The sequence below is a fragment of the Penicillium nucicola genome (assembly GCF_028828085.1).
Source record: "Penicillium nucicola strain IBT 29836 chromosome Unknown utg000005l, whole genome shotgun sequence".
Classification (NCBI taxonomy): Eukaryota; Fungi; Ascomycota; class Eurotiomycetes; order Eurotiales; family Aspergillaceae; genus Penicillium; species Penicillium nucicola.
Window position 1 is genome coordinate 1,764,470 of NW_026643129.1, and position 15,354 is coordinate 1,779,823.

The 15,354-nt window shown below is 50.0% G+C and overlaps 5 protein-coding genes across 5 annotated transcripts; 1 reads left to right on the forward strand and 4 right to left on the reverse strand.

Annotated features, from left to right (window-relative positions):
• Positions 1-591: 591 nt before the first annotated feature.
• N7511_005732 (putative mitochondrial carrier protein) lies at positions 592-1,634 on the forward strand (the record flags this gene model as incomplete). The annotated part of the gene is made up of 2 exons (XM_057128109.1): positions 592-646; positions 703-1,634. The coding sequence occupies 2 exons, from the start codon at positions 592-594 to the stop codon at positions 1,632-1,634; spliced, it is 987 nt and encodes a 328-aa protein (XP_056984626.1).
• Positions 1,635-2,271: 637 nt separating this feature from the next.
• On the reverse strand, positions 2,272-4,015 carry N7511_005733 (uncharacterized protein; the record flags this gene model as incomplete). The annotated part of the gene is made up of 3 exons (XM_057128110.1): positions 2,272-2,493; positions 2,551-2,616; positions 2,672-4,015. The coding sequence occupies 3 exons, from the start codon at positions 4,013-4,015 to the stop codon at positions 2,272-2,274; spliced, it is 1,632 nt and encodes a 543-aa protein (XP_056984627.1).
• A 2,077-nt stretch (positions 4,016-6,092) lies between these two features.
• On the reverse strand, positions 6,093-6,848 carry N7511_005734 (putative prefoldin subunit 1; the record flags this gene model as incomplete). The annotated part of the gene is made up of 3 exons (XM_057128111.1): positions 6,093-6,261; positions 6,468-6,634; positions 6,819-6,848. The coding sequence occupies 3 exons, from the start codon at positions 6,846-6,848 to the stop codon at positions 6,093-6,095; spliced, it is 366 nt and encodes a 121-aa protein (XP_056984628.1).
• An 825-nt stretch (positions 6,849-7,673) lies between these two features.
• N7511_005735 (HMG-box domain-containing protein) lies at positions 7,674-9,298 on the reverse strand (the record flags this gene model as incomplete). Its single annotated transcript, XM_057128112.1, has 3 exons — positions 7,674-8,966; positions 9,029-9,091; positions 9,140-9,298. The coding sequence occupies 3 exons, from the start codon at positions 9,296-9,298 to the stop codon at positions 7,674-7,676; spliced, it is 1,515 nt and encodes a 504-aa protein (XP_056984629.1).
• Positions 9,299-11,442: 2,144 nt separating this feature from the next.
• N7511_005736 (uncharacterized protein) lies at positions 11,443-11,796 on the reverse strand (the record flags this gene model as incomplete). The annotated part of the gene is made up of 1 exon (XM_057128113.1): positions 11,443-11,796. One exon carries the CDS (start codon positions 11,794-11,796, stop codon positions 11,443-11,445), a length of 354 nt encoding a protein of 117 aa, XP_056984630.1.
• Positions 11,797-15,354: the final 3,558 nt, after the last annotated feature.

A 15,354-nucleotide genomic window follows, 5' to 3' on the forward strand; every position in this document is an offset into this window, starting at 1 on the left:
GACTAGACAAATAAACATAGACTTACAGATCTACAGGGTATGGTATAGGTCTGGGTCTAGTGTGAGCCGCATCTATAAGCGTTAGACCCTGACTCAACCCAATAGTGACCTACGTTACTTTAGGGTGATCACTCATGTCAGTGTGCAATGTCATTTAACCCTAACCTATTCCTTTCCCACTGCAGATGAAGATCTCTGCATAGTTCGCGTCTACGCCTATCGAAAGACCCTGCGGTGTAGCCAGTAAGGCGGTGTATACAGCGGTGAGGCTTATCAGTCGCAGATCCCGATGACTTCACTCCGAGCCTCTTTCTTCCGAGGTTGACAATTGCTTCATATTTTCAATTTCGCTCATTCCCAGGTGGAATGCACACTGTTCATCTCTGATTGTGACGGCTGTGGTCTGGGGGATCCTTCACTGTCTTGCTCTTGCCATCTCGAGGTTTCGCTCTATTTTTTTTGTACGCATCCGGCTACCATCCCGCCTTGCATACGCGACTCTTAATTTCGATCTGGCATCGAAACCTCTATTCTTCACCTAATCATTATTTTGGTCACATTGAACTCCATACCAACGGTTGGAACAGCACAATGTCAAACAATAATGCGGTAGCAGTGCCGCGGGTGAAAACCAGCACATCGACAGGTATGCCTCGGTCAAACCCTCAGTGATGTGCCCTGCTAAATACTGATCGGTTGCAGCTTCCAAAACCCCATTTCACTTTGCCGCTGGTCTTTGCTCTGGCCTCACATCTTCCATCCTCCTCCAACCCGCCGATCTCCTCAAAACTCGAGTCCAGCAATCCCAGGGTGCCTCTCTCCTTCCAACCTTGAAAGCAATCATCTCCTCTCCAAACCCAATCCGTGGACTATGGCGTGGTACCCTTCCCTCAGCCCTCCGCACAGGCTTCGGCTCTGCGCTCTATTTCACCAGTCTCAATGCTCTCCGTCAAGCAGTCGCGCAGACCAACCCCATGGCCTTGACTAGCCCAATAAATGCGGTCAAATCCTCCTCCGTCCTCCCCAAACTTTCAAATACAGCCAATCTAACCACGGGCGCTGTTGCAAGAGTGGCTGCGGGCTTCGTGATGATGCCCGTGACGGTACTCAAAGTTCGCTACGAATCTGATTACTACGCATACCGGAGTTTACTAGGCGCAGGACGAGATATTGTGCGAACTGAAGGTCTCCGCGGTCTCTTTGCAGGATTCGGCGCCACAGCCGCACGCGATGCCCCCTACGCTGGTCTTTACGTCCTCTTCTACGAACAGCTCAAGCGCCGCTTCTCCCTCATGGCCACCAAATCCACCAACAATGAAACTCCAACCACAACTGTATCCTCTTCCTCAATCAACTTCGCCTCCGGCGCAGCAGCAGCCGGTATGGCAACCGCCATCACCAACCCCTTTGACGCTGTCAAGACCCGCCTGCAATTAATGCCCGCCAAGTACAAGAACATGGTGCATGCCACGCGACTGATGCTGCAGGAAGATGGCATGCGCAGTCTGTTTGGTGGACTTGGTCTCCGCATGGCTCGCAAAGCCATTAGCTCCGCGCTTGCCTGGACCGTCTATGAGGAACTTATTCTGCGCGCTGAGAAACGCCTGGAGAGCAATCACCAGATGGGTCTTTAGACTTGCGTTTTGTCTGCCATTGTGTGCTTACACTTCCCCTGTATACATACCCATTCCACTTTTGTATAATAGCCCAAAATCGAGAGCTCTACTTCGCGTCTGTGCCCGGCTGCGCATGTGCATACCTTGCATTGGGCTTGGTCCAATGGGAATTTTAAAATGTAGATTGATCGACTTCTGTGCATGTGTGCATGTGTGCATATGTGCATGCTGTTCATCAATTTTCTGTCCTCACTTGAGACCTGACAAATTCTCAACATACTACCTAGGTGCCTACTGTGCTGAGCAGAAGTTCTACGTGTATCCGAGATCGTCACCAAACTGTTAATTGACAGGCAAGGTTGACTAGGTACATAGATCGAGCAACTATGGATGAAATCAACAGAGAGAAGCACGAAGACGAATAAGAAATCAAGTCATAAACTCATATCGCGTTACTTTACTAACCGCACGTTCGACAACATAAAAGAATAAACAAAACCAGCAGGCGGAACAAATCGTAGCTCAACACAATTTCAAAAAGCAATCATATCAACCCTGATCATGGAGGAACAAACCCCCCGGACAGCACAGTATAGGCGGGAATAAAACGGGCGTAAATCAACAGACATCAATCGTATCAAACCCAAAGAGACTCTTAGGCGAAGACGCGCAGCCGGCTTTTAGGGCTCTTCTTCCGAACCAGGAACATCTTGTCCTTGTTGCGGTCGTTGACTCTCAGTTCGGTCATTGAGTGGGAGGTCTGGGCGATGACTCTCTGGTTTTCCTTCTGGTGACGGATGCGGATAGTGTGGGCGAAGAGCTCCTCTTGAAGGTCCTCGGTGATCCATTTTTTGATGATGATGTATTCGGAGTCATGCTGTGGAGGTTTAGGGTTAGCATATCGTGACGAAGGTACGTTGTATGTTTCTCTTACCTCATCCCAGTCCCAGGGAAGACCGTAGGCGATCAAGGTCTCTGGCAGCAAGTGCTTGCGATGAACCTGATAGACAGTTAGTCTCATCAGAAAGGAAAAGAAGAAAGATGGATATACATACCTTGATCCAGGTGGTCTTCTCCTTCTCCTCCTTCTTCTCTTCCTTCTTTTCCTCTTTCTTCTCTTCTTTCTTCTCCTTCTTCTCCTCCTTGTTCTTCTTCTTGAGAATAGCCTCAATCTCCTCCTCAGTATAGCCAAACTCAATGCGCAAGCGATCACGGAACTCCTTATCCTTCCGTGCAGCCTCCTCCATCTGCCTCTGCTTGATCCTCTCCTGCTCAAGCTTCCACTCCTCAACAGCAGCAGCCTTCATAGCCATATCCTTAGCCCTCTGCTCAGCAGCTTCCCTAGCCTGTCTCGCCTCCTCCTCCTTAATCTGCCGCACAAGCTCATCCCTCTCCTCCTTCTCCTCCTGCAATCGCGCAATCTCCTTCAACTTCTCCTCCCGCACAAGCCGGGTCCTCTCCTCCTCCTTCTCCTCCTGCAGCCGTGCAATCTCCTTCAACCTCTCCTCCTTCAGCTTATGCTTCACCTCCTCCTCCTCCGCCGCAGCCCGCTGCGCCTCCTCAAACCTCTTCAGCTTCAGCCTCTCCTCCGCCTCTCGCTGACTAGCCTCATCCCGATATTTACGCTCATACCGATCAAGCTTCCTCAACCGATCCCTCATCTCCGCCTCATACGCCTCTTCCTCCTCATGCAGCCGCCACGACTCCCTCGGATCAACCACCTGCACAGGCAGCTGCGGGGGCGGGGCCGGCGCCGGCGCCGGCTGCGACTTGTGCGCGCGCTCATGCGTGCGCGCCAGCTCGCGCTCCAACCGCTCAATCTCCTGCTGATGTTTCCAGAGATCCATGTCCTGGCGAATATCGTTACGCTCCAGCATGTGCTGGTTCGCGGCCATCTCGAAGTCGCGGTGGAACTGCATGGGCGAGGCGTCGCGCGAGACGCTGCTGTAGCGGCGCTCGCGGGAGCGGTGCGAGTGCGAGCGTCTGGGCGACTGCGCGGGGACCTGCACGACTGGGGCCGGGGGTGGTGGGGCCTGCGGGACTTGCACGACGTCTTCGTCGTGGAAGTGATTGCCGTTGTGCTCGCTGACGCGGTGCTGGACTCGTCGCGAGGAGGGCTTGTTCTCGCTGCGTTGGGCTTGGTCGTTGAAGATCATGACCGTTGGGGTTTGGGGCGGGTCGCGCTCTCGTCTGCGTCCGCCTGTGGAGTGCGACCGGTGCATTCGTGTTGGCTGGGCGGGCGCCAGGAAGGTCTTTACTTCTGGCCGGCTTTGGTGGTGGCGCGAGCTTGAGCGCTGCGTGATATGGGTTCGTCGGCCTGGGCGGTGGAGAGAGACATCTGTCTCGGAGAACTCTGAGTCCTCGGAGGTGTAGTCATCGTCCCAGATTTCCCTGGGCATTTTGGGTGGTTGGAGGGTTGCTCTTTAAAAGTGGTGATATGGGGTGTAGATTGGGCCCGATAGAGGGGCCTTGCGGGGGAGGGGATGGTATCCCGATATCGAGAGTGAAAGGGAAAGAGAAACTCCGATCAAGCACGAGTCTCGAGGAATTTCGAATGTCGAATATCGACCGAAAACCAAAGACCAAAAGGGCGTCTATACGGCTTATTGGGGGAGGGGAAGAAGAGAAGAAGAAAATCGTCAGGAGAACCGGTATTTATTCAGCTGAGGGTCTTTATATGCATTTCAGCCTCAGGGATTCCTCTTTGCGCCATTCTGGTCTGTTCTATTCTTTTATACCCTCGATTCTATGTTCTATTTCCTTTTTCCTCTCTCTTTCTATTTCTCTCTCTGTTTCCCTCTATTGACCCTATTCTCTCTCCCCTCTTTTTCGCTTTCCCACACACTTCTTCAGGTCATCATCGAGGCCCCGAACCCCACTCCAACGCCCTGTTCCCGTCTAGACCGCAAATTACCCAACCCTAACTCCAACTTCTTCCTATCGGAGTTCTTGTCGCACACCGTTGAGATCTATTCTGGGCCAGAGCTCGAGATTGGTCTTGTAACCTTCAGTCGTATTTCGTTTCTTTTCATTTCGTGCCAACCCAAGCCCCAATCCAAGCCCCAACCCAAGCCCTGGCCCCCAATCTCTTAGTGTGACTTTTCGTCCGACCCCTAGTCTCGAAAGACCGTAAGCGCCTAATCCTTAAACCCTGGATCGGGCACCAAGGGGTGTTTCATATCCAGCCAACATACAGTAATGTATAGAGTCGACGTGAACCCGTGGATGAGTCGGGTGGTCCCGTGAGTGACCCATGGGCACATGATGACCCAGACTGGACAGCCCTATCAGAGGCTTTTCTCTCATCGCTGCACTGCAGTGTACAGTATAGAGTACAGTAGGGTACAGTCAACATGCCTGGGGCTAGACAATGATCTCCCGTTCAATTAGAAATACACTTCCCACACCTTATACCAACAACAGATCAGCCACACCGTCTCATAACTTGTCGGCAGTACTGTAGTCGACAGTATGCCACAATACAGAATACACCTCCCTGCAATTCTCCATCAGTGACACTGCACCTCCCCGATGTCGTCAGTGCCTTCAATCATCTAATTCAAGGGGGTGGACAGTACGTCATTTTTAATATATTGGGTGGGACTGGCTCGGTTGCCCTCCTGTCGTGGACTTTGCGGATGACGTGAATGGCGCTCCGTGCAGGGATTGGCTTCCACGTGAGTTAGTCGACTGTAGATTGGAGTTCAGTTTTGGGCGACTGTACGGAGTGCTATCTGATGTGGTATTTGGAAGTCGAGGAAATGGAGACGGGCGCTTGGGGACTGTTCTCCTTGCATGAAGTGACACTTGCTTTGTGGTAAGGCCGGATCGGCCCCACTGGTCTGCTTGAAAATGCAACTAGTACATGTCAAATGTGAGGCTATTTTGTTGTTGGTGAAAGGGTTATTCCAAGGATTAGAGTAAGAGGGAGAATTTCAGTGCTATGTTCATGGCCTGGTGAACATACTCATCGTTTTAAAAAGGTCATAGCTTCACTGAAGCATCCAACAGGTGTCGGTCTACGAGCACTCGATAGTCCTGATATCAAACCATACTGGATAGCGCAAATACCGAGTCAGTGTTCGGAAGGTTATCTATCTAGATATGGGAGAGGCAGAGGCCATCAATCAACACAATCCTCTCCGGCAAACACATTCCAGCAAACAAAAAACTCCGGGGTATTTAAGTCACAGCCTGCAACTCAAGTATACATGTGTAGAACCAGACCAGCCGGGCGTAGAAGGGGAACGGTCTGTATCCTGGATGTCGCCGAGTATATATATATCCACATGAAGACATCTTATCCATCTCCACTTTTGGTCGGCAGCCTAGAAGAAAAGACAGTCACTGCAGTCTGTCCTCCAACGTGGGGCCATGAGATTGCCGAGCCTATGGGATGAAGATACCCGTATAAAGATACGCTCCTATCAGGCGCATCACACCCTTTTTCATCTCTCATCATCAGATCATATCACTTCACGTCCGACCTCCAGACTTGAGGATCTGCTCCAGGTTCTCCCGGGACTTCTGATGCGTCGTCTCATGGTACTGAAGCTTCTTCTCAAGATTGGTGATCTCAGCGCTAGCCTCGCCGCTCTCGCGTGTAAGGCGCTTGTTAACGGTACCGATGGGAACATTAACGAACCTAGAGGGTAGCCAACGTTAGTCTCATAACCAAATACATGACCAACGAAAGTATCCCAAATGGATTGAAGTCTCAAACTCCGAGATCGAAAACCAAGATAGCAGGGACAAAACAAGTCATAGAAAGAGCAATCCGACAGCCAAAAAAAAAAAAAAAAAGAAAAGAAAAAGACAGAATAGAATAGAGCAGAAAGGGCAGGAGCTTACATCTTGCCAACACCCTCATAAACTCTTGTCTCAGAAGGCAGTTCGGACAACTCCTTCGATGTAAGCTGCAACATCCGGATATCGCGCTGCTTGGCTGTCATGTGGGCCTTGGTGATTCCGATTTGCTGCTGCGAAGCAATGGCACGGGTTTCAATCTCCGAGAGGAGCTGTAGTGAGACCAATTAGCATCTCTGCACGGATCATACAAATGACACAATTCTGAGAGCGGGTTTTTTGGCACGTCTCCGAGATGGAGATCAGAGGCTGAGACCTATTCTCGGCAGTCCCTGATCCGTTCCGTAGCTCTAGTTTGTATCCCAGGGTGCTGGGATAGCTTTTGGAAACACGCACCTTCTGCAGAGCTTCATTGGGAATCGACATTTTGGCTGTGTGCGTGTCGCGTTGGAGCTTGGGTGTGGTTGAGGGGTAGTGTGGAGGGGTGCGGAGGATCGAAGCGAAATGGGGTTATTGAAGCAGTGGAGATTGGATTTCGATAAATGATGACCGACTGGGGGTTCGGGTCGTGAGACTGTTTCACTTCGGTGTCACCACGCAATGTCTTGATTGTAAGAGGCAGCGAATTGTTGCAAGGTTGGGGTCTGATGGAAGGCGGTGGCGGAGAGGGCGGTGAACAATGTGGCCTTGGGGCTCGAAGTATACGATTGAATTCTTCTATTGACTGGTTTCTGACATTCATTTGGACTGGATATTCAAGAGTAAAGTAAATTGCGCAACAAATAACAGATTACCGCCACCGTCATTCTTCGACATCAAAAATCTAAAACTAAAAATCAGACGGCCTCCCGATTTCGTACTTGATCAGTCAAGAAAAAGAACGAACATGATAGTTCCCAGAAAAATAAACAAATAGGATGACAAGACAGACAGAAAGAAAGAAAGAAAGAAAGAAAGAAAGAAAGAAAGAAAGAAAGAAAGAAAGAAAGAAAGAAAGAAAGAAAAAAAAGGAACCTGAATGAAAGAATTATCAAACAAATAAATCCTCTCTGAGGCTCGAACTCAAACACCTCAACTCCATTTCTCCCACTGAGCTTTTGTTGCAAAACCCATCAGCGTGGCAAACTCGTCTGCTTCTCTCAACCAGGAGCAAAGCAGAGAGAGCTGGTCAGCCATGGCCAATTAGACCAGTGTATGAAAAGCTGATGCCCAAAGAGGGAGTGAGCATCGTTGATCTCATGGCAATGTGGCCTAGAAGCTTTGGGCTGGGGCCTCGCCGCACCACAGATCAAACTCGCTGTGGACAACATCGGTCATACCGGAGTGCTCGCGTTGCAAGTCCCAGGTTTGATCCCGGTGATCAGTGTTGTGCATACTGAGAAGGTACGGGGATGCCATCTGAGGGTTCTGGTATTGGGCCGGGCTGGCAGTCATGGAAGGAGCTGTGGTGCCAGGGAAGTAAGCTGTGGAATCCTCGCCCCAGGTCGAGTATGTAGAGATGCCAGGGCTAAAGGTGGCTCCAGTCATGTGGGGGAGTCCGACAGCTTCACTGCCGTTGGAATATCCGAGCAGTGCAGGGTCCATATGGGGTGCTGCGTGGGTTGACTGGGGCTGAAGCAGCTCATGATGCGAGGCACCGGGAATACCGGCGAGTGAGGAGTCATAATGGATGCTTTGATGCATTGGGGGACTGGCTGTGCGGAAATGATCCTCCTCCATGTGGCTTATGCCATGAAATGAGTTGTGCTGCATTGGCAGGCCGGTTGGATGGCTTGTATTGGACCAGGAGGGTTGAACGTAGTTGGGCATGGACATGCCCTGCTCAGGAGTGCCGTATGGTGATCGATCCCGACTAGTGTTGAAGTAACCCTCTTCGAAGCTCTGATTGCGAGAATGGGCGTATGAAGGCCCAGGTGTCATTCTAGAAACCGTTGAGCCCACTTCACTATCAAAGTCCGAACAGAACCCTTCCTCGACATTAACGTTATATGCTGGTATATGAGGCGATCCTTCCTCGCGGCCTTTGACAGGCTGTGCTTGTCCTTGCTTGTTTGGAGAGAACTTGTATTCTGGGTGGGTTGCGGCGTGAGCATCGCGCTCAACTTTGGCCAAATCCTCATACTTCTTGCGGATGTTGGGCGGTTCCAACTTCCAGCCTTGGCCTGCAATTCTGGAGACGACCTGATGGTTGGTCACTCCGACGAGCCTCTTGGTTCGTTCTGAGTAGGCCGAACGATAAAGCATGAAGGAGTTCATTGGACGGGAAATTCTTCCCTTGGCCTTGGCCTCTTTCCTACGGATTTCAGCAGGTCGAGCAACCCAGGCATCCATATCCTTGATCGGAATGTCGTAGTCTGCAGTGAGCTTGCTGATGGCTTCTTCAATCTTGAGACCGGGTTCAGAAAGAGTGTTTCGGGTGCGGTTGCGTCGTTGTTGTTTTGCCTTGCCTGCTGGTGCACGGCGGCGAGGTGGAGTGGGCAATCCCATAAATGCTTCATCGGTTCCTGTAGGAGGTGTGTTCACTTGGGGTCCAGGCATCATCATCTTTTTTGCCCCCAGAATCGGATCAGTCTGGCGAAACATATCTTGCTTGAAAGTCGGCTTACCATCTGGGGTGGAATCGTGTGAGGGAAAGTATTAGGACTGAAGGATGGAGGAGAGCCATATTGCTGTCCATGTTAGCCGATTTGTAGAGGACACTCAGACAGTGGACTCACCATGCCATGGGCTATGGTTCCGTTGATATCATTAGCAGGCACATTCATGCCTCTGTACACAGGCGGGTAAACTCCACGGGCTTCGAAGGAATCTTCCATAAGGGAAGTCCCGTCTGTCGACTGGGGAGGTGAAGGGGGAATCGGTGACACCAAATTCATTGTTGTGGAAATCTATTAGACCCTAGATTGAGGCTAGAGGCTGTTGCGGACGGCGTATCCAGCGACAAGAGAAAGGCCAGAAAAGACTCCAGAAAGGGTAAAGAAGTGGAATCTAAGCAGAATAAAATATGCTGCTGTACTACCCTGAAGATGGGCGGTTTTGCATATGTAGTACTCCTCAAAGAGCAGGTCTCAAACAAAACTGCAGTGAAGCCGTGAAGTGAGACAAACGACGTAACCCCAATTGGATTGTCAGAGGAGGAATGTATAAGCAAAATAGAAATAGGTGAAGGAGATCAGTGGATCAGTATCAAAGAAGTAGAAGACAAAAAGCTATAGACTTGAAGATTGGAAGACGGGCGGGTCTCGAACTAAATAAGAGAAGCGGCTATGAAGAGGGGAGAGGCGGATATGCAAACAGCGAACCAGAGGCTGAAACTGACTCAAGAAGAAGGCCTGGAATACAATACGTCTGGCGTCGATCTATTTCGCCTGGCTGCTGGTTAGTGTATTTTGCTGTTATTTTATTTCGTCTCTTTTTTTTATTCTTTTTTTTAGCCGACTTTTATTTGGGGGGGTTTTTTATTATTTCTTTTCTTTTTGTTACGACTTTTCTGATTATTTTTAATTTAATCTGATTTTCTTTTCATTTTTCTTTTCTGTCTCCAAATCTAGCTCTTGTCGCAGATTGCCTTCTTTGTCTGGGTCAGATCATGCTATGCTCATTGGTTTGAGATGCTCAATTTCCACTCACCTTCCATAGCGCATAGTTTATCTATAGATCCTCAGGGAACGGTTGTTCAGTGAGTAGCAACCTCTTAAACGTCTCTCTTTGTGCCAAATTCGGCCATGACAGGGCGTGAGCACAAGAATAGATATCGAAAGAATAGACAGAGAGCACTGAATATCCTGGAGCCCACATGGGAGTAGACATGACATGTTCTGGGCCCTGCTACTGGCGGGGCGCAGACCATGGATCTGTCAAACTTTCCAGCCGCATGATACCCGGGGACGTCCCAGAACATATGGAAATAGAAGGACAGAATACCGTGGTAAGGGGAGGGGGTGCGAGATAGGCCAAGGAGTGTTATCCACGCGCGGTCACAGAAGCTCCGGTTGGCTCATTCTGCATTTTCTTTTTTTTCTCCTAGTATCCCATTTCCTCATTTGTTTCTCTGTATCTCTGTATAGTGCATATCCAACTGTCAAGATGCAGCAGAAGCAATTATGAATATTTGGGGAATACGATGCAAGTGTCCAGAAAGAAGCACGCCTACATTTGTGATGGAGACCCAGGCTCAACATGAACTCTGGCGTTTGATAGCTTGACGGCAGAACATCGGTGTATCGGACCCTAGGGATACAGGTAACTTTGGGGGGGACTTAATCTCAGCCATGCAAGACATGTTAAACGGTTTTTACTAATTAGACACTAATTATATGACAATACCAAAACCTTGTCACCAGTCCTTGCCATGGTCTGGCATCTACACTAAGGGGATCGTGATCAACTTCTCCGCCGAGTGTTCGGTAGTTCGACGGATCTCGAAGTATCCAAGATTAAAATTCATCCAACCATGGATTGGGCTTGAGAAATAGGCAGTAGTCTAGATCTGAGAGCCGGGGTTCGGGGAGCTCTAGGGGTGAAATCAGGGATTAAACGGTGTTAAGCTCGGAGACATCATATGAGTTCCCGAGGACAGGGACTTAATTCCTTCTCTAGCAACCTAGTGACCTCCCCTCTATCTCGGGTCTAGTGGAGTTGATCCCAAGGAGTATCCGTTCAGACCGTAGCGCCACCTGAGTGATTGGCGGGGGGGGGGGGGGGGGGGGCGGTTGATGTATCCGGTTGACTCTGGTTGGTGTCTTGGCAGGCTAAGCTACTTTGGGCAGGAGCGTGACCTACTGTACCCTAGTTTGCCCAACGAGTTTCCCTCAGTGCCCCGTTGCATCATACTCTTGACGTTTTGACTTTGGCTTCGGTATGACCGATCTATATAGACTGTTCTGATGGTGTACTTGCCACGATGAACGCATGCAAACACATGGAAAGTACATGGACAAGTATATGGGCTGACAAATTCACCATGCACCCCCCCCCCGGGGCCATCTATAACAGCGGCTCGCGCTTACGCCACCAAGCTTTAGCGTCTACTATGCCGTCGACAGGGAACCCCGCGGAGACAGACGCCTCCGCAGATCCAATCCTTGACCTGAGGCATGCCATCTTCTTTGACGGGGACTTGATCGGGGCTCAAGTGGCTCGGGACTGTTACTTGCAGGGACTTGTCTCCCCGACAATGCGGTGAGATCCCATCATATCCCTGCGTTTTCTGGGAGGAACCATTACCCCTCCTCATACCCATGCCACTTGACCCTGTCGTGCGCAGGTACTGCCGGCCACAGTTCCTACCCTCGTCGGGCTTTGCCATGGGGTATTCCTTTGTTTGACCGTGCAAGTTGACTTCTTCGGGGATCTCTTGAGGACCCCGGACCATTCAGAGGGACAATAGATTGCCGAAACTGTGGAGTGCATTCTAACTGCCATGTGTTAACAAGGGCTGACAGGATTCGACTTGCGTCTGCAGGTCCATGTGGTTGACTGTTGTATCAAAGGATTCATTAAGGTCCGCTCATTGAGCTTATCTTTCTTGTTTTGTTTTTTTGTTTGCTGGGGCATCTCAAGTGATCCTGTCAGCACTATGTTGGATCTGTAGGTATCTACGAGTCTGGGGGTCTACATCTGCACATTCCTGTAACCTTCGGATTATCAAAGTAGAAAATGCAAGATTTCACACTCCGCCGAGTCGCTAGTTTATATAAATATCTGCATTTCTAAATTAATATCTCCACTCCCAAATATTGAGCTGTCAAATTTGCCCACTTTGCACGGTTTTCCCCTTCTGGAAATCAGTGCTCCAAGTTGATAACGAGCGGACCCCACCGGGACTCGGTCCATACGGCTTCCGCCCACGGCGCAGATCTCCGCCGATGCGGTGGAATTCTACCTGGAAATTAAACATTGACTTATGCTAAGCTCGAGAAAGGTTATGCTCGTATTGGATCCGTTGAACTGAAGGCACGGACCTCTGTAGGATTGGACGGCGAAAACAGCCCTTGCATGCTTTCAAAAAGTGGAAACACGATTGACAGCAAGGATCTCCGCTCAAGCCTCCTCGATGCCCTTCTAGAAGGACGGTCTCGGTGGTCCAGGGCCATACCAAAAAAGGGCAGTTGACAAGGTATTCCAACGCTAAACCCAGCCATCAGGTCTCCTGACTCGAGTTCTTTGGAGCCATGTCCTGATCTCCGCAATCTCAAACACAGTTGTTTCATGAAGACCACTCCTTCCCCTGATTTCTTGGTCTGGCAGGACTAAAATAACTACGTTTCATCGTATTTCAAGTCATTTCTTGTTGCTATTCTCATATTCCCGGGGGAAGGTTGATTGTAAAGAAGAGCCGGTATAATGGGATGAGGAACGATCCAATCTAGATGGCATGAAAGAAGAACTGAACAAACTGAAGAGATATAAATAAATCAGTCACTTGTTCGTGCGAATCCAACTACTTACCCACTAGGTCTCTTTCACCACTATAAATGCCTGTCTACTCTGTTCCCCGATAAACCCCTCGATGAACGCCTCTGCAGGGGTATCGGTTGGTCCGGCAGTAGGAACCTGAATCATTTCATGGATCTGCCGCGATATCCACAGGACGAATAAAAGAGAGGCAAAAAAAAAACAATATGCGAAATAGCGGTCTCCATCAGTTGGGTGGATTGAGGGGAAAATGAACACCTATGAACAATATACCCATGGCAAGCCCATCTGTAGCAACCCGGTATGCCACGCCCTAGTCTGCGTGGCGAGATCGGGGATCAAGTCAGCCTCCAAGTGGCGGGAAGAGAGAGACAGTAGAGATGGACAAGAAGAGCGAGGGAGCGGGGTGGAAATACATGGGGTTGGCAGGCTTATCAGAGAATTACCGCAAACAAAGATCACCATTCGACATCACCGTGATGTCTTCACGCCCCCATTGACCTGGTACTGTCCTATCAGATCTCCAGCCAACAGACAGCGGTAAAGAAGCAATCCACAGCATCGGCGATCAAAGACATGGCCACGTTCAGACCGCTACATGGATATTGGCAGTGCAAGGCATCAGAATGCGCAAACACATTTCCCTGGGACGTGAACCCAGCAGGGGTGTAGACGCTTCTTAGTTCGAAATAGGAAATGGGCGACTAGAATCGACGGCTAGTACTGTAGTCCACGTCGATGTTATCATCCAACAACCAACATAGACTCGGATTGGCTGGACGATAAGCGGCTTTCCTGCCATGCCCTACTGTGCAGGGCTGTTAGGGCCGCAACTGGTCTTAGCGCGGAGGCTTCTCATTGAAGGGGTTTCTTGTCCAGACGCCATCTTCGCTTGTCATTCCGGACTATGCTCTTTCCGGTCTACCATGGGTCAAAATGTTTTATGTTTTGTTTTCTTGGGTGCGTCCTTTTGGGCCGGTGGCCGCTAGCTGTGAATAGCGTCAGTAGGGTGTCGATCTTCATATCGTCGACGTTGTAGGGTGTCGTTTTTACTGCAGGTTTTGCCTCTCGTAGGGGGGTGTGTTCTGGCCATATTTATGGTCGGCATAACTCTTAAGTATGCCCCTCCGAAACTGGAATATGTCTGGCATAAATGATGCATGTTGTGCTGGTGAGGCGTCACTCGCCTTTATTGGAAGAGATTGAACAGTTTCGTTTTCATTAGACTGTAACGCCTCGGGGGGACATCTTGAGTATCCGACATTATCTTCCACTAAGCCTACCTTGGCCACTATGAGATAATCTCAGGAGAAATATCTCCCCGAAGATCATTTGTCGCGGCCAAACTCACCTTCACTTGCCTATTCTGGTAATATTGGGCCCCATCTATAAGATGGCATATGCTCAGACATCAAAGTCAGGGTCGAAGTATAAATGTTAGAACTTGAACATTGTGTAAAGTTAAACTCCAGATCCAGCTGATCTAGATGTGTCACATCCCAGATCGTCACATCCAAAAGGAGTTCGGAGTTCTGAAAACTGAAGTAACTATAACTTAGAGTCTAATATACGAAGATAGACAAGGTTTCAGTCTCCAGATCCATATCAGTACGAAGTACCAATATCCAGGATCCCAAACGTAGGCGGTATAAGCAAATTCAATCCAATGAACGCCACTCATTACGAACCCGAACTACTCCCAACCTGACCCTAACCTCTAGCCGACAAGCGAAGGCAACGTGACGGTCGGGACCATCGGTGGCCGCCTCGGCCGAGCCGGATCATCTAGGGCACCTTGGGCAATCTGGAGGATTGGTAAGCTCAAGCAAACCCCTGTCACTGGCGCGCTAGTCGCTATATCCCCAGCATGAGGGGCCGGTCACCTGAATTTGAAAGTCTTCCCATTTGCTTACTGCACTAGCACTCCGCGAACGTGTTGGTACACAGAAAAGTCCCCCATGTGAACAGATAACATTGGTCAGCCCTAAAAGAGCCACAGACCTGGCCGGATCTGCAAATAGAGTTACTCCAGATCAATAACGGACAAAGGGTCACAGCTTTTCAGATTCAGGGGCCCCGGAGTCATTCGGCTTTCTCTCCCCCTTGTAGATCGGAGGAACCCTTGGCGCGGGAAGATCGAGGATATCGTCCTCCGTACGGAGTACTGTAGCTTACAATTGGGTGCTCGGCACAGGACTTGCGTGGTCACTTGGTCATCACATCCAACGGCGGCCAATCGTGTCCACGGTTTCTGGCCTGTTTTATGGGGGGTACTGTAAGGATAATACCTGGAGTCGAGATGTATGGGTGTATAGGGTGGTGCACACTCCTAGTTTTGCGGCAGGGAGGGATACAATTGATGTACGCGCCACGAAAAGTGAATGACTGGTTTATCACGCATATCCCGGTTAGCTCATGATCGGATTGGCGATTCCTGCTCCACTTTTCCCTAGGTCGGCCATGTCAGGGGAGTTAGGGCTTGGTTCAGGCGGGAGATTGGCAGAGCACGGGCTTG